Raw genomic sequence first — 23,771 nt, forward strand, 5'->3', positions numbered from 1 at the left:
GGTAGAAAGCCTACCCCAACCTCGAGTTTAACATTACTGTTGATCGGGTAAACAACCTACCCCAACCTCGAGTTTAACATTACTGTTGATCGGGTAGAAAACATACCCCAACCTCGAGTTTAACATTACTGTTGATCGGGTAGAAAACATGCCCCAACCTCGAGTTTAACATTACTGTTGACCGGGTAGAAAACATACCCCAACCTAGAGTTTAACATTACTGTTGATCGGATAACATTACTGTTGATCGGGTAAACAACATACCCCAACCTCGAGTTTAACATTACTGTTGATCGGGTAGAAAACATGCCCCAACCTCGAGTTTAACATTACTGCTGATCGGGTAAACAACATACCCCAAACTCGAGTTTAACATTACTGTTGATATCGGATAGAAAACATACCCCAACCTCGAGTTTAACATTACTGTTGATCGGGTAAACAACATGCCCCAACCTCGAGTTTAACATTACTGTTGATCGGGTAGACAACATGCCCCAACCTCGAGTTTAACATTACTGTTGATCGGGTAGAAAACATTCCCCAACCTCGAGTTTAACATTACTGTTGATCGGGTAGAAAACCTACCCCAACCTCGAGTTTAACATTACTGTTGATCGGGTAAACAACCTACCCCAACCTTGAGTTTAACATTACTGTTGATCGGGTAGAAAACATGCCCCAACCTCGAGTTTAACATTACTGCTGATCGGGTAAACAACATACCCCAAACTCGAGTTTAACATTACTGTTGATCAGATAGAAAACATACCCCAACCTCGAGTTTAACATTACTGTTGATCGGGTAGAAAACATGCCCCAACCTCGAGTTTAACATTACTGTTGACCGGGTAGAAAACATACCCCAACCTCGAGTTTAACATTACTGTTGACCGGGTAAACAACATGCCCCAACCTAGAGTTTAACATTACTGTTGATCGGGTAGACAACATACCCCAACCTCGAGTTTAACATTACTGTTGATCGGGTAGAAAACATACCCCAACCTCGAGTTTAACATTACTGTTGATCGGGTAGAAAACATACCCCAACCTCAAGTTTAACATTACTGTTGATCGGGTAGAAAACATACCCGAACCTCGAGTTTAACGTTACTGTTGATCGGGTAGAAAACCTACCCCAACCTCGAGTTTAACATTACTGTTGATCGGGTAGAAAGCCTACCCCAACCTCGAGTTTAACATTACTGTTGATCGGGTAAACAACCTACCCCAACCTCGAGTTTAACATTACTGTTGATCGGGTAGAAAACATACCCCAACCTCGAGTTTAACATTACTGTTGATCGGGTAGAAAACATGCCCCAACCTCGAGTTTAACATTACTGTTGACCGGGTAGAAAACATACCCCAACCTAGAGTTTAACATTACTGTTGATCGGATAACATTACTGTTGATCGGGTAAACAACATACCCCAACCTCGAGTTTAACATTACTGTTGATCGGGTAGAAAACATGCCCCAACCTCGAGTTTAACATTACTGCTGATCGGGTAAACAACATACCCCAAACTCGAGTTTAACATTACCCCAAACCTCGAGTTTAACATTACTGTTGATCGGGTAAACAACATACCCCAACCTCGAGTTTAACATTACTGTTGATCGGGTAGACAACATGCCCCAACCTCGAGTTTAACATTACTGTTGATCGGGTAGACAACATACCCCAACCTCGAGTTTAACATTACTGTTGATCGGGTAGAAAACATACCCAAACCTCGAGTTTAACATTACTGTTGATCAGGTAGAAAACATACCCCAACCTCGAGTTTAACATTACTGTTGTCAGGTAGAAAACATACCCCAACCTCGAGTTTAACATTACTGTTGATCGGGTAGAAAACATGCCCCAACCTCGAGTTTAACATTACTGTTGACCGGGTAGAAAACATACCCCAACCTCGAGTTTAACATTACTGTTGACCGGGTAAACAACATGCCCCAACCTAGAGTTTAACATTACTGTTGATCGGGTAGACAACATACCCCAACCTCGAGTTTAACATTACTGTTGATCGGGTAGAAAACATACCCCAACCTCGAGTTTAACATTACTGTTGATCGGGTAGAAAACATACCCCAACCTCGAGTTTAACATTACTGTTGATCGGGTAGAAAACCTACCCGAACCTCGAGTTTAACATTACTGTTGATCGGGTAGAAAACCTACCCCAACCTCGAGTTTAACATTACTGTTGATCGGGTAGAAAGCCTACCCCAACCTCGAGTTTAACATTACTGTTGATCGGGTAAACAACCTACCCCAACCTCGAGTTTAACATTACTGTTGATCGGGTAGAAAACATACCCCAACCTCGAGTTTAACATTACTGTTGATCGGGTAGAAAACATACCCCAACCTCGAGTTTAACATTACTGTTGATCGGGTAGAAAACATGCCCCAACCTCGAGTTTAACATTACTGTTGATCGGGTAAACAACATACCCCAACCTCGAGTTTAACATTACTGTTAATCACGTAAAAAACATACCCCATCCTTGATTTTGATTCCACCTGTCTTGGTCTCTATCTCGATCTAAAAAGAGTGAGCAATAATTAATATTTTTAAATAACATTAAACAAAGCTGAAGATGAATTCAAATTCATTACTGATACAAAAATAGACATCTCTGCCCCTTCCCCCCCCACCCCCACCCCCCCAAAACAAAAACAACAAATCCACAAAAAGTCTTAGCTAGGCTAGAATATGTTTTTAAAAAATGGTGAAAACCTAACTTGCTAAGAAGATGCACCACATCAAAGGTTAAATCAATCCAACAATCATAACGGAAAGTTGTTCAGATTTTACAGATGTAAATGACCGTGGACAAAAAACAATCCTGAAAACTTTAGTGAGTTTAAAATTGTAGGAAGAAGTTCCCGAGGAGAGAACGATTTTTTAAATTACACTAAAATCCAACATTATGGAAAAATGTAATTTGAGGTTTTCATCTCTGATGACGGAGTAGAAAGCCAAGATCAAAATGCCCCAACCTCACCAGAATGTGAATAAAAAACACATTATGAAGATTCAACATAGCAAATGAATACAATACAAATAACAGTAACAACACCATGGCTATTTGTCACCATACAATTACATGAACAGTGAAGCCAGGATCTACAGGCCTATGTACCAAACTAACTTTCTCAGATATAAACATATGCCTAGTTAGACGACAAGTTTGTCATACTGCACCAAATACAGAGGTTTCAAAACAGACTTCACTTTGGTATACTCACTCCATCCCCCTTGCCTCCCTTCTCCGCGATCTAAAAGAAATGGTGTAAAATTAGGACCCAACGGGCCAGACATGACCAAATAGGAATATGGAGGCACAACACACAATGATTTGCAGATGTTTACAATCCACGATACCAGTGATAAATACAGAAACAATAGCAGCTGTCACACGATAAGAGAAAGTTGAAGCATAAAGCCAATAAAACAGAGAGATGAAAACATCAAGGAAATATAATCACCATCAAATGACAGTTCAACATAACAAATATCAAATGGATCAGAATAAAGAATGTGACACTAATTGCTTTTTCAAGATGGTAACCAGAGATGTGAAACAAATGGTCCTCCCAAAACAAAATGGAAATAAAATATACAAGTACAATACTATAATAACTAAACTACGTTTACAAGAACACCCCACTTATTATACAACTACCTCAACAGATAGTTAGAGAACATGGAAATATACAAACACACATTAATAATAAATATATAAAACTTCATATATGTTATTTTCACTTCCTATTTATTGCACTCGTTTATTGTGCGCAAGAATATATATGCATGTTATTGTGCAATATAAACGAGTGGAATTAAATAGGAAGTGAAAACAATGTATGTGAAGTTCTGTATTTATTACATGCCTTCTTTTATTTTTTACAAAAACGTTTTTTAATTTAACATCATAACTATACTTTCTTAAATATATTGCTCAATCTTCCTTTCATGGATTTACTTAACATTAAGAATCACACTCTGTGGCAATGTTGTGTCATGTTTAAATACGATGTGACATAATTTGTAAACCAGACAAGACATCAGTAATAAAAAGGCGCAAACGCCAGTAAAATAAAAAAGGGATTTCCTCATTTACCAGTTGACATGTTTTATCATATTAAGATTGAATAGGTATGTAATAATAACAAAGCTGACATTGACATCCCATCTACAACAGATTTCAGGTTTTATATACTTACTCCATCCCCCTTGCCTCCCTTCACCGCGATCTAAACAAAGAAATGGTCATAATTAATAGTTATGGATGTGGTGACATGGAAATAAAATACAAAACTAAAATTAGCATTCAATATTGTCAATATAAAACCAGTGTAACAAAAGATTACAACTACTGAACTAGTTGTAGTCATGGAAACCAGACAAAATAGAATGATTTACACTCATCCCTATGGGGAGACATCCAACCCACTTAAAAGAAAATAATTAAATATTAAAAGCTGTAGTTAAAGTTAACTCTTCCCCTATTAACACAGAGCAGATAGGAACGTATGTATACCAAAATTCATATATATATATGTAGATGTAATGAAACTGGACATGAAATCATGTCAACACAAAGAAGATAGGAACGTATGTATACCAAGATTTATATATATATATATTTAGATGTAATGAAACTGGACATGAAATCATGTCACAAGTGAACACATTGAAATAAAATTTCATGTCCGTTTTAACTCAAATGTGTTTTGGTTTTGGGATTATTTTTTAAGTCAATGTAATGTGATTTTTGTTTTCTTGATACAAGCCAAAACCTTTTTTTTTTTTGGATATGTTATTTTTAAAACCTGTCAAATATTTTATTTCTAATCATATCAATATATTTGTGATTTACGTTTTTTGTCAATATATTAAATGGTGATCAGAATGTATTACAATTTACTAGGGGATGGGATCTGTTACTAGGGGGTGGGATCTGTTACTAGAGGGTGGGATCTGTTACTAGGGGGTGGGATCTGTTACTAGGGGGTGGGATCTGTTACTAGGGGGTGGGATCTAGCTCAGTCAGTAGAGTGCTCATCTCAAGTGCTTGGGTTGTATGATCAAACACCTTAGTGGACCCATTGGGTTTTCCCCATCCCAACCAGTATATCAAAGATCCCAACCAGTATATCAAAGATCCCAACCAGTATATCAAAGGCTGTCCTATCTGTGGGAAAGAGCATATATAAAAGATCCCATTTTTTTTTTTTTAAATGTGTCAGAATTATCGAATGTGTATTGATTGATTAATCAATGTGCTCTAGTGGTGTTGTTAAACCAAACAATCTTCAACTGTTACAGTGCTAATGACTGTATGTCAAAATTACCAACTGTTTGACATCCAACAGCCGATGATTAATAAATCAATGTGCTCTAGTGGTGTTGTTAAATTAAACAAACTTTTACTTTTCAACTGAGTAGAATTAATTCATTATTTAAAATGTGGCTGTTTTAGTGAAGTTAGTTTAGGTTGTGCAAACAGAAATGTTTCGGGACACACTCGACTCAACCACACATAAAGAGATTTAGAGTACTTACTCCATCCCCCTTGCCTCCCTTGATCTCCACGATCTAAACCAGAAAAGGGAAAAATGAGCACATAACCAAAACATACAAACAATGAGTAAACACATTTAACCTTTCTAAATCAGGGCACAATATTTCACGCGAACCGCCATTCTGTTCGCGTGTCGGTTACGCAAAATTAAATTTACGCGAACCGCAAATTGGTTACGTCATGACCTGTAAACGTTCAGAAATTAAAACTTGCAAACTTCACGATTACAGGATGTTTATTCACGCAGACATACTCCTAGTATTACGACAAATGTTTTAGACTGATTTTTAAATACTTGATGCGCAGCAAACCAGTAACAACGTTATATTGCAACAGTTGTAACTTGCGACCAGTCTAAACTTTTAAAAAAGTTCTAAAGAAATGTGCTCGGACTGCTTGGGACGGCTAAATTATCTGCAGCTATTTTATCGCTAAAGGAATATATGTAGATATAATATTGGATTGGCTATAATTTTGCATATGTTAAAAACAGTTTTAACTTAAACAGGAATCCAAAAGCATCACATCGCATAATGAGCTTTAAAAAACAAACATTTAGAACGTCACTGTAGTATAGAAGTACCATCGATAAAGTGAAAGTAGCACATTACACAGAGTACGCATGTGCGTAATGCAAAAACATAATCCGGGAATAGGTGGAGGCTGTCTGTAATTGTTCTATAAAATATCCTCTTAAAATTGACTCGAAAAAGCTCAGAATGCATCTACAGCGAGTTTCAAAATTTTCACAGGGGGAGGCCTTCAGAATCCCCCGGCTCGAGCACGCCTTTGGTGTGCGTAATCCTAAACAAAAATGTCTGGTTACGCCCCTGTATTTTGTTTCAATACTGGGGCTGATATTCAGTTCTTTTATAATATTGTTAACTTTAGCAAGCATTAAAGAATTTTTTTGTTGGTAAAAATGTTTTATTTTGTATTTGTTTTTACTTTATGTTTGAGCTAAAAACAATGTATTTAAAATATAATTTCAACGTAAATTTGGAGTAACCAATCAGGTAACCCACGGGTTAAGCAAATATAATTCACGTAACCGAACAATTGGTTACCTAGGTAAAAACCACGTGAACCGACTTCCGGTTACCTCAGATTTCGAAATATTGTCCCCTGTAAATCAACGATGGTCATATAAAAAAACTAACACACTTGACTCCAACACACAAAGAGAGATTAGAGTACTTACTCCATCCCCCTTGCCTCCCTTGATCTCCACGATCTAAACCAGAAATGGGAAAAATTAGCACATAACCAAAACATACAAACAATGAGTAAACACATTTAACCTTTTTAAATCAACGATGATCATACAAAAAAACTAACATTTTAAATTATTCATTTTTGTAATTCTGATATAATATATGAAGAATATTTTAATGCAAATAAAACTTATAACTTGGATAATTTTATGATCTTAAACTTACTTGGTGACAATCTTCATGGGCATGTAATCATGTATATTTTCAGCTTTTTACTGCTAAATCTTAAAGTTTGTACTAAAACAGAATTTTTAACAATGCACCTCCTGAGTGTGGAATCACAAATGACAACAATCAGGGGATCTCGATTTCTCGTTTTAAAAGTTATTACTTAGGATAGAAACCTACAAATCATGACATTAATCTAACACAAATACATATATAAATAAATTAGTGGAAGCTGGAACAAAGTACTACATGTTGTACAACACAGAGCAATCAACAGAGGCAACAACATTAAAGAAATGAGTACACGTTGGTTAAAAGTATTAAACGTACTAAAATTTACTGTTAATTTCCCTCAAAGTTGTTTTTTATTAATTTGTGTAAACACTATATGACAATTACAAAATAAAAACAAACTCTGTTAGAACCTAGAAAAATATATTAATTTAAAAATCGCATTTCACATTACTGTGTAGTTAATACAAATGAAATATATGCTGTGTAGAAATTACTGTAGCTAACAAATTAGAATGATACAACCAAATGAAAAAATAAAATTGCATAGTACACTTTATCAATGTACAATTACTACATGGTTTTAGGGGTATTTACAATATTAGAAAAAAAAAAAAAAAATTGTTAAACTGAAAACTATGTATGAACTGGATTTGTTGGGTTTATAAAGCCAGAATATTTATGAAATAGAAAATAAGAAATAAGACATTTTATTTCAGTCTATTAACTTGTGACATCATTTTCAGCCATATATAAAGATCTGTTGTGACACATGCACCAAGCTATTCAACAAGAGACTGGTACTATGAGGACTGGCACGCATATAAAACCGTTCATGTTTACGTGGGGGCCACACTTACTCCAGTTTTGACCTTGATTTTGCTGATAGTACTGTGGCTGATCTGAAAAACAGAAAGCAATAATATTAAAACATGTTAAAAGTAAAAACAAAGAATGCCATAATTACACTTCATCTTAAAAATGCATTGCTGTAAGTTCATCTCAAGAACAATGGGTTATTCTAAGCACCAGTTTATCGTCAGCAATGCATTGCTGTAAGTTCATCTCAAGAACAATGGGTTATTCTAAGCACCAGTTTATCGTCAGCAATTTTTCACTTAGTTCTTTTTCACTAATGACTATGCATTATTTTTGTGTTAAAAGCCAAGAACTAGTTTAAAAAAAATTTTAATTCTATATAAATGCATACTTTAAAAATGACAGAAATCAACTATTTTTCTTTGTTAATTCAAGAAAGAAAAAAAGAAAACAAATTGTAGTATTTATACACATAAATATGAACAAAATTGTTATCCAATGCAAACCTAGAGATATGGTTGTGAAACCTAGAGATATGGTTGTGAAAACTGTTGGTTCAAGTAAATAAAGTTTGTGTTTTAGCAAACTGTTTCAAGAGAAAGCTCGTGTATACTGACTTTGTTTGTGGAATCACTCAATGTGGAGAGGTTCTCCAGTAAATAAAGTTTGTGTTTTAGCGAACTGTTTCAAGAGAAAGCTCGTGTATACCCACTTTGTTTGTGGAATCACTCAATGTGGAGAGGTTCTCAAGTAAATAAAGTTTGTGTTTTAGTGTCAGACATATGGTTAAGGACCACACAGATTTTGAGAGGAAACCCGCTGTCGCCACTACATGGGCTACTCTTTCCAATTAGCAGCAATGGATCTTTTATTTGTGCTTCCCACAGGCAGGATAGCACAAACCATGGCCTTTGTTGAACCAGTTACGGATCACTGGTCGGTGCAAGTGGTTTACACCTACCCATTGAGCCTTGCGGAGCACTCACTCAGGGTTTGGAGTCGGTATCTGGATTAAAAATCCCATGCCTCGACTGGGATCCGAACCCATTACCTACCAGCCTCTAGACCGATGGCCTAACCACGATGCCACCGAGGCCAGTGCCCAAAGCAACAAATGCTTATTAAGAAAATGACTCTGCAGTTGTCAACTATGTAGTGTTGTATACTGTAAAATCATGAAATTAATGTGAAAAATGCGGCGAACACATCGAAGCAATAATAACTTGACGCATTTTGTTTAGTCTCATTCCCAATACAAAAAATGTGCAGGATTTTACTATATTACTTCTAAATAAAATAAAACGTTTATAATATAAAGATGAAACAAAATACAAAAACAATTTTTGTTAAACGTCTTTTTGTGAATACTTCAAGAATCTTTCTTTCGTTTCGATGTTGCCATTCTATTTTCACTTTCCTGGAATATCATAGCGGTTATATAATACAGTGATGTTCCAAATGTTTTGTTTTTAGAAAGCTAATTTTGCGATGTGAGTATTTTTCAAATTTTCTTACACTTCTGGATTACTGTATACATTTAAACTGTTTTGAACATTTGTAAAATTATAATCAACAAATTTTATTACTAATATATTCCTTTAAAAATGAAACAGTAGAAAATTATATAACTGTAACCAACAATCCATGCGTATTTCTTCAAACCATTTGGCTCGACTCTATACATGGCATTTAATTTAGACTGGTCGCAAGTTGTCACTGTTGCAATATATCGCATTTGTTAATGTCTATTCCTGTGCTGCGCATCAAGTGTATAAAATCAGTCTAAAACATTTGTTAGAATAATAAGTATGCGTTTGCTTGAAATATTGTGCCCTGTAATAGCGACCCGTTTACCTTTTATTCCTACTGGTGGATTAATTAGAAGCAATCACCACACAAAAGTGCGAGGTATACCCTTAACAATAAGGTGTAGTTATACTAATTACACTACTTTAAGTAATTAGGGCTTCCTGGTCGACCCACCATGCGATTAGCTTCAGGTTATGTAGTAGCTGTGAAAACAACTACTGACTTCTTTTAACATGAAAGATGAAGCCCAAACAATATAATAACAACACAACTGTGGTTTTTATGTGATGTGGACTTTTGCCCAACGCATTAATAAAAATACGCATTTTTGTTCACTCATGTACGAACGCAATAATATCATGACGTATTAATTACATGATTTACAGTTTAAATTTATTACATACCTATTAATCTTACTATAGTAATAAAGATAATTCTGACTGTTCAATAAAAAAAATCTTTTATTGAACATATGTGTGATACCAAATCTCACATGCCTTGTACGTGTTCATTCGAATGACACCATGTTCCTTGCTAGGAATGATGTCATGTTCCTAGCCAGGAATGACGCCATGTTCCTAGCCAGGAATGACATCATGTTCCTAGCCAGGAATGACGCCATGTTCCTAGCCAGGAATGATGTCATGTTCCCATCCAGGAATGACACCATGTTCCCAGCCAGGAATGATGCCATGTTCCTAGCCAGGAATAATGTCATGTTCCTAGCCAGGTATAATGTCATGTTCCTAGCCAGGAATGACACCATCTTCCTAGCCAGGAATGACATGTTCCTAGCCAGGAATAACATGTTCCTAGCCAGGAATGACACCATGTTCCTAGCCAGGAATGACGCCATGTTCCTAGCCAGGAATGACACCATGTTCCTAGCCAGGAATGACACCATGTATCTAGCCAGGAATGATGTCATGTTCCTAGCCAGGAATGACACCATGTTCCTAGCCAGGAATGATGTCATGTTCCTAGCCAGGAATGACACCATGTATCTAGCCAGGAATGATGTCATGTTCCTAGCCAGGAATGATGACATGTTCCTAGCCAAGAATGACACCATGTTCCTAGTCAGGAATGATGTCATGTTCCTAGTCAGGAATGATGTCATGTTCCTAGCCAGGAATGATGTCATGTTCCTAGCCAGGAATGATGTCATGTTCCCAGCCAGGAATGACACCATGTTCCCAGCCAGGAATGATGCCATGTTCCTAGCCAGGAATAATGTCATGTTCCTAGCCAGGTATAATGTCATGTTCCTAGCCAGGAATGACACCATGTTCCTAGCCAGGAATGACATGTTCCTAGCCAGGAATGACACCATGTTCCTAGCCAGGAATGACACCATGTTCCTAGCCAGGAATGACATGTTCCTAGCCAGGAATGACACCATGTTCCCAGCCAGGAATGATGCCATGTTCCTAGCCAGGAATAATGTCATGTTCCTAGCCAGGAATGACACCATGTTCCTAGCCAGGAATGACACCATGTTCCTAGCCAGGAATGACATGTTCCTAGCCAGGAATAACATGTTCCTAGCCAGGAATGACACCATGTTCCTAGCCAGGAATGACGCCATGTTCCTAGCCAGGAATGACACCATGTTCCTAGCCAGGAATGACACCATGTTCCTAGCCAGGAATGATGTCATGTTCCTAGCCAGGAATGACACCATGTATCTAGCCAGGAATGATGTCATGTTCCTAGCCAGGAATGACATGTTCCTAGCCAAGAATGACACCATGTTCCTAGTCAGGAATGATGTCATGTTCCTAGTCAGGAATGATGTCATGTTCCTAGCCAGGAATGATGTCATGTTCCTAGCCAGGAATGATGTCATGTTCCCAGCCAGGAATGACACCATGTTCCCAGCCAGGAATGATGCCATGTTCCTAGCCAGGAATAATGTCATGTTCCTAGCCAGGTATAATGTCATGTTCCTAGCCAGGAATGACACCATGTTCCTAGCCAGGAATGACATGTTCCTAGCCAGGAATGACACCATGTTCCTAGCCAGGAATGACACCATGTTCCTAGCCAGGAATGACATGTTCCTAGCCAGGAATGACACCATGTTCCTAGCCAGGAATGACACCATGTTCCTAGCCAGGAATGAAAGAAAGAAAGAAATGTTTTATTTAACGACACACTCAACACATTTTATTTACGGTTATATGGCGTCAGACATATGGTTAAGGACCACACAGATTTTGAGAGGAAACCCGCTGTCGCCATTACATGGGCTACTCTTCCGATTGGCAGCAAGGGATCTTTTATTTGCACTTCCCACAGGCAGGATGGCACAAACCAAGGCCTTTGTTGAACCAGTTATGGATCACTGGTCGGTGCAAGTGGTTTACACCTACCCATTGAGCCTTGCGGAGCACTCACTCAGGGTTTGGAGTCGGTATCTGGATTAAAAATCCCATGCCTCGACTGGGATCCGAACCCAGTACCTACCAGCCTGTAGACCGATGGCCTGCCACGACGCCACTGAGGCCGGTAGCCAGGAATGATGTCATGTTCCTAGCCAGGAATGACACCATGTTCCTAGCCAGGAATGATGTCATGTTCCTAGCCAGGAATGATGTCATGTTCCTAGCCAGGAATGACATCATGTCCCTAGCCAGGAATGACATCATGTTCCTAGCCAGGAATGACATCATGTTCCTAGCCAGGATGCTCAGCGTTCCATCAATTCCATAAAATTCAACCAACTTTCCAGATGAAGTAAGTTATGTTATTTAATTAAACTTTTATTAATCATAATAGAGAAAGGTGGTATGTAATAAATACAGAACCACATACTAGTTGTTTTATTTATTGCACTCGTTTATCATGCGCAAATTTTATACCACTCGACTGCTACGCGATCTCGTGGTATAATATTCTTGCACACTATAAACTCATGGAATAAATAATATAGCAAAACAACAACTGGTATGTGGTTCAGTCTATTTATGACACCGTGGAACAAGACATGCCTTTCAGATAACATTACATCAATGTTGCCAAGAGATTATCAGCAGCTTCTTGAAGAAATATTGTTGTGTTGTTATATTATAAGTGTTAGTTGTGACCTGTATATATGGAACAAAGGTTTCTTAAACGTCATCCATGTAGAGTTTAATTAGCAGATATTATGTGTATAAGAGCTGGTAAAGAAAAGTTTAGAATATGATGCAAGAAACTAATATCAATTCAAAAAGCTAATCTTTATTATTTGTCTTTTATATGAACTTCAGTACAGACAAGACAGCACAAACCATAACCTTAAATATAGAAAATGTGAAACCTTGATTGAAATGGACAAATGAATTACTCAGGTGGTCAAGAAAACCATTTGTTAAACACCAAACAAAGAAAGACACCCCTAACACTGATGACAAGTGTCTCATTATAAAACTCTCATCCAATACCGAGAGGACGCCACCACCCAAAGATTCCAATCACCAAGCCAACATCTGTGTCAGCCTTACCAGTCACAACACAGCTTCTGTGAACAGAGTGGCATCATGCAGTTAGTAGTGGAATACTAATACTAAACACTAATCATCTACTACTACTACTTAGTTATAAGTAGGTTAAAATGACCTAAACGTTAAGGATACAAAAGAAATTGACAACAATCAGTTGACAGGTTGCTAGTCATTTCGTACTATGGTCATTTTGTACCATAGTCATTTCGTACCTAATTTGGTCGTTTCGTATCCTGGTCATTTCGTACCATTGCAAAAAGTCATTTCGTACCCTGGTCATTTCATACCACTGCAAAAAGTCATTTCGTACCCTAGTCATTTCGTACCCTGGTCATTTCGTACCATAACTGAAAGTCATATCATACCATGGCATAACAATTTATAAAAATCACCCCGGTAGTGTCTTTTACAAAATAACATTAAATTACACATTTGTGGTTCATTTAAAGAATATTTTATCAGCAAAAGACTAAAAATTATTGCCACTTTGTATAATTTTTGGTTATGCTATTGTCCAAAGTTTGAAAAGACCTAATAAATAAATAATATTTTGTTGGCCCATTATGTTGTTTTGTTGTTTTTGACTAATCATCTGGAGCCATTTCACACAAAATCAAAGTTGGCAGTTAGTAGTAAATACTATATACAGCTCTTGTCAGGTAAAATGGAAATAACACATGATAGGTATTATCGTTATCAATAACGATATGCTGCACAATAACGTGTTCTGATTTTCAAACTGTCCAAATAAAGTTTAAAAAAAATCCACTGCTTTTATGCTAGAGTCGATTTGTTTTCTATATACTGGTATGAAATGACTAGGGTACGAAATGACTTGGGTACGAAATAACTTTTCACAATGGTACGAAATGATTAGGGTACGAAACAACTAGGGTACGAAATGACCAGGCAGCATGGTACGAAATGGATGGTACAATATGACTTGGGTACGAAGTGACTATGATTCAGTTGACAGACACCCTCCATTCCACACTACCCCCACCCTAACACACCACATCCCCCCTCCCCCCAAAAAACCCCAATACCTAAAACAAACCAAAAAACCTGCAATGAGTGTTTTGTGAAGAAGTAAATAATTGTATTAATATATATAGCAGTACACAGTGTATGAAATAATGAGCCAGACATCAGTGAACACACGTGACAGTGGGAGTCAAAGAATTACCGTTAGCTTATTCTCACAGGTGTTCACCATTTAGTTGGCTAATTTAGGTTATTCTCACAGGTGTTCACCATTTAGTTGGCTAATTTAGGTTATTCTCACAGGTGTTCACCATTTAGTTGGCTTATTTAGGTTATTCTCACAGGTGTTCACCATTTAGTTGGCTTATTTAGGTTATTCTCACAGGTGTTCACCATTTAGTTGGCTAATTTAAGTTATTCTCACAGGTGTTCACCATTTAGTTGGCTTATTTAGGTTATTCTCACAGGTGTTCACCATTTAGTTGGCTTATTTAGGTTATTCTCACATGTGTTCACCATTTAGTTTATTTAGGTTATTCTCACATGTGTTCACCATTTAGTTGGCTTATTTAGGTTATTCTCACAGGTGTTCACCATTTAGTTGGCTTATTTAGGTTATTCTCACAGGTGTTCACCATTTAGTTGGCTTATTTAGGTTATTCTCACAGGTGTTCACCATTTAGTTGGCTTATTTAGGTTATTCTCACATGTGTTCACCATTTAGTTGGCTTATTTAGGTTATTCTCACATGTGTTCACCATTTAGTTGGCTAATTTAGGTTATTCTCACAGGTGTTCACCATTTAGTTGGCTTATTTAGGTTATTCTCACAGGTGTTCACTATTTAGTTGGCTAATTTAGGTTATTCTCACAGGTGTTCACTATTTAGTTGGCTAATTTAAGTTATTCTCACAGGTGTTCACCATTTAGTTGGCTTATTTAGGTTATTCTCACAGGTGTTCACCATTTAGTTGGCTAATTTAGGTTATTCTCACAGGTGTTCACCATTTAGTTGGCTTATTTAGGTTATTCTCACAGGTGTTCACCATTTAGTTGGCTTATTTAGGTTATTCTCACAGGTGTTCACCATTTAGTTGGCTTATTTAGGTTATTCTCACAGGTGTTCACCATTTAGTTGGCTTATTTAGGTTATTCTCACAGGTGTTCACCATTTAGTTGGCTTATTTAGGTTATTCTCACAGGTGTTCACCATTTAGTTGGCTTATTTAGGTTATTCTCACAGGTGTTCACTATTTAGTTGGCTAATTTAGGTTATTCTCACAGGTGTTCACTATTTAGTTGGCTAATTTAGGTTATTCTCACAGGTGTTCACTATTTAGTTGGCTTATTTAGGTTATTCTCACAGGTGTTCACTATTTAGTTGGCTTATTTAGGTTATTCTCACAGGTGTTCACTATTTAGTTGGCTTATTTAGGTTATTCTCACAGGTGTTCACCATTTAGTTGGCTTATTTAGGTTATTCTCACAGGTGTTCACTATTTAGTTGGCTAATTTATTCAGCGTTCTAGTATTTTCATCTTGAGCTAACTTTAAAAAACTATTAGCACATGCTACTGTTATAATCTTTTCTTTTTTTAAACTTGTGTATGTTAGTTGTTGGAAACATATCACTACATGTTACACCTTTGTTGTTACAGTTGCAGTGTTATAAAGAAAATAAAGTAAGGGACTCTACAAACATTCTACCCCAAAAAGCCATCAAGATTAGTCAAATCAATAAAAGTGAAATTAATCTAGTAACCAGACAAAACATGCAAGGTTTTGGAAACAAAACACTTTAAAAAAAATAAAGTATACAACATAGTAGACTTATTCCAACAGAAAAGTAGTTATAAATGATTAACAAATGCTCACTAGTTTTAGGGAAGTAGTAGTTATAAATGATGAACAAATGCTCACTAGCTTTAGGGAAGTAGTAGTTATAAACGATGAACAAACGCTCACTAGTTTTAGGGAAGTAGTAGTTATAAATGATTAACAAACACTCACTAGTTTTAGGGAAGTAGTAGTTATAAATGATGAACAAACGCTCACTAGTTTTAGGGAAGTAGTAGTTATAAATGATTAACAAACACTCACTAGTTTTGGGGAAGTAGTAGTTGCCCTGTTTGATCTCCATGATGCGCTCGTTGTTCTCCACGAGGGTGGACACTTTCTCCGAGAGTTGCAGCGCCAATGACTGCAGTCGGCTCGGCTCCGTGCGGTGCATGTTAACCGTCTGAGTCGGCTGGTCCAGCGACGCCTGAAACATACAATAAAAATGTTTATTTTGTTTGACAACACAACTAGAGCACATTGATGTATTAATCATCAGTTATTGGATGTCAAACAGTTGGTCATTTTCACATCTAGTCCTAGAGAGGAAACCCCTACATTTTTCCATTTTTGGGATCTTTTAGATTTACCATCCCACAGACAGGATAGCACATACCACAGTCATGGTGCACTGGCTGGAACGAGAAATAACCCAGTAGGCCAACGATGGGGATCGATCTGAGACTGACTACTCATCAAGCGAGCACTCTACCACTGGGCTACATCCCACCCCTCGCTTGAAACATGAACAAATTGTCAGGTCGTCCCACCTCAATCGTTATTCACAGGTGTCACAAGATGCTAGCAAGTGAGGAGATGAGTTATGTTAACTTGTCTGTCGGAGTTAGACTGGCCATTGTCTTCTGCCCCTAAACCTCTCCTGAAACCTCTTACTTTAATCAGTCTCACTTTCAATCACTCTTTTTAATATCTCACATCATGTAAGATGTTTTTATTTGCCGTAAACTGAAATGATAAATTCTTAATCAGAATGTTAACATTTTTAACTGAAAAATAATGACTATGTTATTTGTGTTTCTCAAAGTTTAAATATTAGGGCCTATTTGATAAAATTTCCACTTACTAAATATTTCAGAAAGTAATTTCAACAATATGTACATTACAAAAGTGTATATTGCCATTTCATATTTCCAGATGTTTGTTATGTTTCACAAATGAATGAATGAATGACTGAATGAATGAATGCATGTTTAACGACACCCCAGCACAATAAATACATCCGCTATTGGGTGTCAAATCATGGTAAATCCAAACATGAAGTGACATGTTTCCTGAAATACGGCACACACAAGGCAGCCCCCCCCCCCCCCCCCCCCGCAGCCCTACCATGAGTTCCTCGTTGATGATCATCTTGCTGATGATGGAGTGCACCACGGGCTTCTTCAGCTCGAACATCTCGGCCAGGTGGTCCATGATGAGTGAGTCGTAGACGCTGCTGTATGTGAAGAGGTAGGTGCGCAGACTCTCCTCCTGGATCTTGGTGACGATCATGTCGCGCACCTTGTCCTTCTGGTAAAACAGGTCCCACACCTGCAACACAGTCAACATACAGGTCAAATACTAACACAGTCAACGTACAGGTAAAATACTAACACAGTCAACGTACAGGTAAAATACTAACACAGTCAACGTACAGGTAAAATACTAACACAGTCAACGTACAGGTAAAATACTAACAGTGTCAACATACAGGTAAAATACTAACACAGTCAACGTACAGGTAAAATACTAACACAGTCAACGTACAGGTAAAATACTAACACAGTCAATGTACAGGTAAAATACTAACACAGTCTATGTACAGGTAAATACTAACACAGTCAACATACAGGTAAAATACTAACACAGTCAACGTACAGGTAAAATACTAACAGTCAACGTACAGGTAAAATACTAACACAGTCAATGTACAGGTAAAATACTAACAGAGTCAACGTACAGGTAAAATACTAACACAGTCAACGTACTGGTAAAATACTAACACAGTCAATGTACAGGTAAAATACTAACAGAGTCAACGTACAGGTAAAATACTAAGACAGTCAACGTACAGGTAAATACTAACACAGGGTCATTCCGTGTCAAATCACCCAAAAAAACTGATATTTTAAACCCGACTGTCTCAGATTTTTATGAAACTTGGTATACTTATTGATTGGGATCCCACAGCACTAAATTCCAAATTTTAGGCCAATCGGACCAGTGGTGTGGGAGATATGGCCCCCCAAATTTTGAGATTTTCGGCCAAAATGGGCGTGGCCGCCAACCTTTGAACCCTCATATCTCAGGAACTACTGGGCCAATCTTCATAAAATTGGTATTGTTGGAAAGGCAATTTGACATGGATTCCAAATCTGCCATTATTGTTCAGATTGGAGAATGTTGGGGTACACTGACCGTTTGACCTTTGTTATGACCTTGAAATTGACCGTGTGGATCACGTGACCTTGAAATTACCTTTCTTGTAATTTAATCTCTCACATGTTAACTAAAACATATAAAAGTTTCAGAGGTGTAATATTCTTTGTTTAGCAGCAATACACATTCAAAAATTGCATGTCCATGAAAATAACACCTTTTCTGCCATTAACGTCTGATTAGCTATACTGAAGTAAACCCGAATGACCAATTCCTGATGCTAGGAATCACCATTTCTCTTGAACACCGAGTAATACATTGTAGGCCTACATGCTATGATCATATGATATCAAACTACTTCCTTCATTGCCTTCTCACCAGTTCAGCAGTCACAGAATCATTCGGTCACCCACTTCCCCCATAGTCTTGTAATTCTAGTATCATCCTTTTTACTCAGAGAGTGCATCCGTCGAGAAGGTGCAATAGAAGGTGTATCATCTCCATGCTCTTCTGAAATGTCCTCAACTAGCCCAACCCATGCCTCATTGTCATACAGACAACAAACATAGCTTTGCTTCTTGGCTTCAATGGGAGGCTCCTCTGGTAACTGACATATCATCCTCAGAATCCTGGACAGATACTAGTTCTGGTGGGTCACTCTGCAGGCTCAGCTTGTAGGCATGCATCTTTGACTTAGACACATTGGGTCTGTGTAGGGACGCTGCAAACTGGCCTTTGTCAGCAACCTCTTCACTGTCCCCCCAATTCCATCACAGGCACTTTTGCCGTGGCTTGTCGCAAAAAAGTTCCATTCACCTTCCAACCCAAAGTCCTCTTCATGATGGCACAGCTTAACAAAATTGTTCTTATTTTTATACTGTCCAGCACAGCCGTCAGTGAAATAATGGATCTTTTTCACATGAGGAAACTCAGTCTGAAGGTATGGAATAACAACACTCAAGAAAGTATACACAGTTACAGTTGAGTGCTCCCTAGTGTCACTCACTACACAAATGTTACGGTGTTCGAGGGTTCCATCAGCCAACCTGCAGTATGCCACAAAAGGATGCAAGGTAGCTTGTTTATTTTCCCAGTGGAAACTCTGAATCTCATCCTGAACAACGTACAAAATCACCTTGCAGGACAAAGTCAATGATTTCCTAAATATTAAATCTAGCCCTGAAACCCTTTCAGTAAAGTTAAGCAGGTCAGAAAACTAAAATGGCAGCAGAGTACATGTATCATTGCCAAAGGCCCACAAGCCTTGGGTATTTGGGTCAAACTTTTCAAGTATAAATCAGTTAATCAATGTCAAGGTAGACCTTGTTCACACTCTGTGCCGAAGACTGGGTGTACAAATACATTATGTAGTACATCACTGGATGAAGTCTTGTTCAAAACCATTGGCAAGGCCATATGACATGACAAAATGACGTAATGGGTTTTATGAAGAAAACATAATACTTACATATCAACATCTGACATAGTGTCCAACTTGAAAGCTTCAGATTGTCAAAGAAATGCAGATCAAGAAACTTCTTTGTCTTAAACTTCTAATTGCCATGTGCTCAATGGGGATTTCCCCAGGGAATTTCAAAGAGTACCTGACATGCCTGAAGCCACACTTCCTGTTAACCCTTTGGGCCTGATTGTGTAGAATCTCTCATGCCATTTGGCATCTTTTCATATCCTTCAGGCATTCCTTCAGACATGTCAGGTGGATTTTGACTCCAAAGATGAGTTTTTGGTCTCAGAGAAGTCTATACATGTAGAAAATGTACATTGTAATGCATTGTATCAATCATCCGTGCAGGTATGCATTTTAAAAATCTATATTGTGGCTAAACAAAAAAGATTACACCTCTGAAACTTTTATATGTTTTAGTTAACATGTGGGAGATTAAATTACAAGAAAGGTAATTTCAAGGTCACGTGATCCACACGGTCAATTTCAAGGTCATAACAAAGGTCAAACGGTCAGTGTACCCCAACATTCTCCAATCTGAACAATAATGGCAGATTTGGAATCCTTGTCAAATTGCCTTTCCAACAATACCAATTTTATGAAGATTGGCCCAGTAGTTCCTGAGATATGAGGGTTCAAAGGTTGGAGGCCACGCCCATTTTGGCCGAAAATCTGAAACTTTGGGGGGGGCTGTATGTCGGATTTGGTCCTGTGGGATCCCAATCAACAAGTATACAAAGTTTCATAAAAATCTGAGACGGTTGGGTTTAACACATAGTGTGATTTGACACAGAATTACCCCACAGTCAACGTACAGGTAAAATACTAACAGAGTCAACGTACAGGTAAAATACTAACACAGTCAACGTATAGGTAAATACTAACACAGTCAATGTACAGGTAAAATACTAACAGTCAACGTACGGGTAAATACTAACACAGTGTGATATACAGGTACAATACGATCATGTTGCGCACCACGTCCTTCTGGTAAAACAGGTCCCACACCTGCAACAGTCAACATACAGGTAAAATACTAACACAGTCAATGTACAGGTAAATACTAACAGAGTTAACATACAGGTAAAATACTAACACAGTCAACGTACAGGTAAAATATTAACAGTCAACGTACAGGTAAAATACTAACAGTCAACGTACAGGTAAAATACTAACACAGTCAAAGTACAGGTAAAATACTAACAGAGTCAACGTACAGGTCAAATACTAAAACAGTCAATGTACAGGTAAAATACTAACAGAGTCAACGTACAGGTCAAATACTAAAACAGTCAATGTACAGGTAAAATACTAACAGAGTCAACGTACAGGTCAAATACTAAAACAGTCAATGTACAGGTAAAATACTAACAGAGTCAACGTACAGGTCAAATACTAAAACAGTCAATGTACAGGTAAAATACTAACAGAGTCAATGTACAGGTCAAATACTAACACAGTCAATGTACAGGTCAAATACTAACACAGTCAACGTACAGGTCAAATACTAACACAGTGTGACATACAGGTATAATACGATCATGTCGCACACCTTGTCCTGGTAAAACAGGTACCACACCTGCAACACAGTCAATGTATTGGTAAAATATTAACACAATCAACATACAGGTAAATTACTAACACAGTGTGACGTACAAGTAAAATACTAATACTCAATCTAATTAAAATTAGCTCCACTATTACATGTGGATCTAACACCAGCCAGTTGGAGCTCATGTCCACCAATCAAAACCTTACTTGCAGAATCCTGCCAGTGATTTAAAAATAATTTGAAAACATTCCGAATTATCCTGAGGGTATACAATATGTTTCATGTGAATTACGAATGCCTTATTTAGACCAGTAGAACTAATTTTAATCGGATTGTTAACAACACTGTGTAGTCCCCAATGTCCAGGTAACATTTCGTCTGTAAATAATAATTTAAATATTGACCAATCACTCTTCGACCTTTTATAATGTTATTTGGGAGCATACAAATTCTAAAAATATCGGGCGAGTCTATTTTAGTGGCCGCAGTACAGCGAACCATACCAATACGTATGGTGTGGGTTATCAGTCTTCAATTTTACATTAAAAATTATTTATTTATTTATAAAAAAAACCCTAACTAAATCAGTCTTCAGTTTTACATTACAAATTATTTATTTTATAAAATAAAACATGTTTTAAGGCATTCGTAATTCACACGAAACATGTGGTATACCCTCAGAATAATTCAGAATGTTTTCAAATTATTTTTAAATCACTGGCAGGATTCTGCAAGTAAGGTTTTGATTGGTGGACATGAGCTCCAACTGGCTAGTGTTAGATCCACATGTAATAGTGGAGCTAATTTTATTTAGATTGACTAATACTTTATTAAAATATTCAACAATATAACACTGCTGTGGAATAATCTGCTCAGACGTAAATAATACAGGCACTCAAATGACCTGTTACTTACCGTGGCATTCATCTGGTGTAGTCTCACACTCAAGTGACCCGTTACTTAACGTGGCATTCATCTGGTATAGTCTCACACTCAAGTGACCCGTTACTTACCTTGGCATTCATCTGGTGTAGTCTCACACTCAAGTGACCCGTTACTTACCTTGGCATTCATCTGGTGTAGTCTCACACTCAAGTGACCCGTTACTTACCTTGGCATTCATCTGGTGTAGTCTCACACTCAAGTGACCCGTTACTTACCTTGGCATTCATCTTGTCGTTGATGATGAAATTCTTGCCTTCCAGTCTCACACACAAGTGACCCGTTACTTACCTTGGCATTCATCTTGTCGTTGATGATGAATTTCTTGCCTTTTAGTCTCACACACAAGTGACCCGTTACTTACCTTGGCATTCATCTTGTGTAGTCTCACACTCAAGTGACCCGTTACTTACCTTGGCATTCATCTTGTCGTTGATGATGAAATTCTTGCCTTCCAGTCTCACACACAAGTGACTTGTTACTTACCTTGGCATTCATCTTGTGTAGTCTCACACTCAAGTGACCCGTTACTTAACGCGGCATTCATCTTGTCGTTGATGATGAAGTTCTTGCCTTCCAGTCTCACACTCAAGTGACCTGTTACTTACCTTGGCATTCATCTTGTCGTTGATGATGAAGTTCTTGAAGGCCTTCCAGTCTCACACACAAGTGACCCATTACTTACCTTGGCATTCATCTTGTCGTTGATGATGAAGTTCTTGCAGGCCTTCCAGTCTCCCACACAAGTGACCCGTTACTTACCTTGGCATTCATCTTGTCGTTGATGATGAATTTCTTGCCTTTTAGTCTCACACACAAGTGACCCGTTACTTACCTTGGCATTCATCTTGTGTAGTCTCACACTCAAGTGACCCGTTACTTACCTTGGCATTCATCTGGTGGTCTCACACTCAAGTGACCCGTTACTTACCTTGGCATTCATCTTGTCGTTGATGATGAAATTCTTGCCTTCCAGTCTCACACACAAGTGACCCGTTACTTACCTTGGCATTCATCTTGTCGTTGATGATGAATTTCTTGCCTTTTAGTCTCACACACAAGTGACCCGTTACTTACCTTGGCATTCATCTTGTGTAGTCTCACACTCAAGTGACCCGTTACTTACCTTGGCATTCATCTTGTGTAGTCTCACACTCAAGTGACCCGTTACTTACCTTGGCATTCATCTTGTCGTTGATGATGAAATTCTTGCCTTCCAGTCTCACACACAAGTGACTTGTTACTTACCTTGGCATTCATCTTGTGTAGTCTCACACTCAAGTGACCCGTTACTTACCGCGGCATTCATCTTGTCGTTGATGATGAAGTTGTTGCCTTCCAGTCTCACACTCAAGTGACCTGTTACTTACCTTGGCATTCATCTTGTCGTTGATGATGAAGTTCTTGAAGGCCTTCCAGTCTCACACACAAGTGAC

The 23,771-nt window shown here is 37.8% G+C and overlaps 1 protein-coding gene across 7 annotated transcripts in view; it reads right to left on the bottom strand.

Annotated features, from left to right (window-relative positions):
* Nucleotides 1-23,771, bottom strand: part of LOC121367363 (eukaryotic translation initiation factor 3 subunit C-like) — a 54,706-nt gene that overhangs the window by 2,084 nt on the left and 28,851 nt on the right. The window contains exons 18-25 of one of the 7 annotated variants that reach the window (XM_041491490.1): nt 17,345-17,548; nt 16,262-16,424; nt 7,923-7,964; nt 6,810-6,842; nt 5,590-5,622; nt 4,248-4,277; nt 3,270-3,299; nt 2,518-2,562 (exon numbers count right to left, since the gene is read on the bottom strand). In XM_041491490.1, the coding sequence (XP_041347424.1) occupies nt 2,518-2,562; nt 3,270-3,299; nt 4,248-4,277; nt 5,590-5,622; nt 6,810-6,842; nt 7,923-7,964; nt 16,262-16,424; nt 17,345-17,548 (580 nt within the window). Of the gene's footprint in view, nt 1-2,517; nt 2,563-3,269; nt 3,300-4,247; nt 4,278-5,589; nt 5,623-6,809; nt 6,843-7,922; nt 7,965-16,261; nt 16,425-17,344; nt 17,549-20,759; nt 20,850-23,771 lie in introns of those variants that run through there. The other 6 variants (XM_041491493.1, XM_041491492.1, XM_041491491.1 and 3 more) reach the window with 6 other exon arrangements.

This window comes from Gigantopelta aegis, chromosome 3 (genome assembly GCF_016097555.1).
Source record: "Gigantopelta aegis isolate Gae_Host chromosome 3, Gae_host_genome, whole genome shotgun sequence".
NCBI lineage: Eukaryota > Metazoa > Mollusca > Gastropoda > Neomphalida > Peltospiridae > Gigantopelta > Gigantopelta aegis.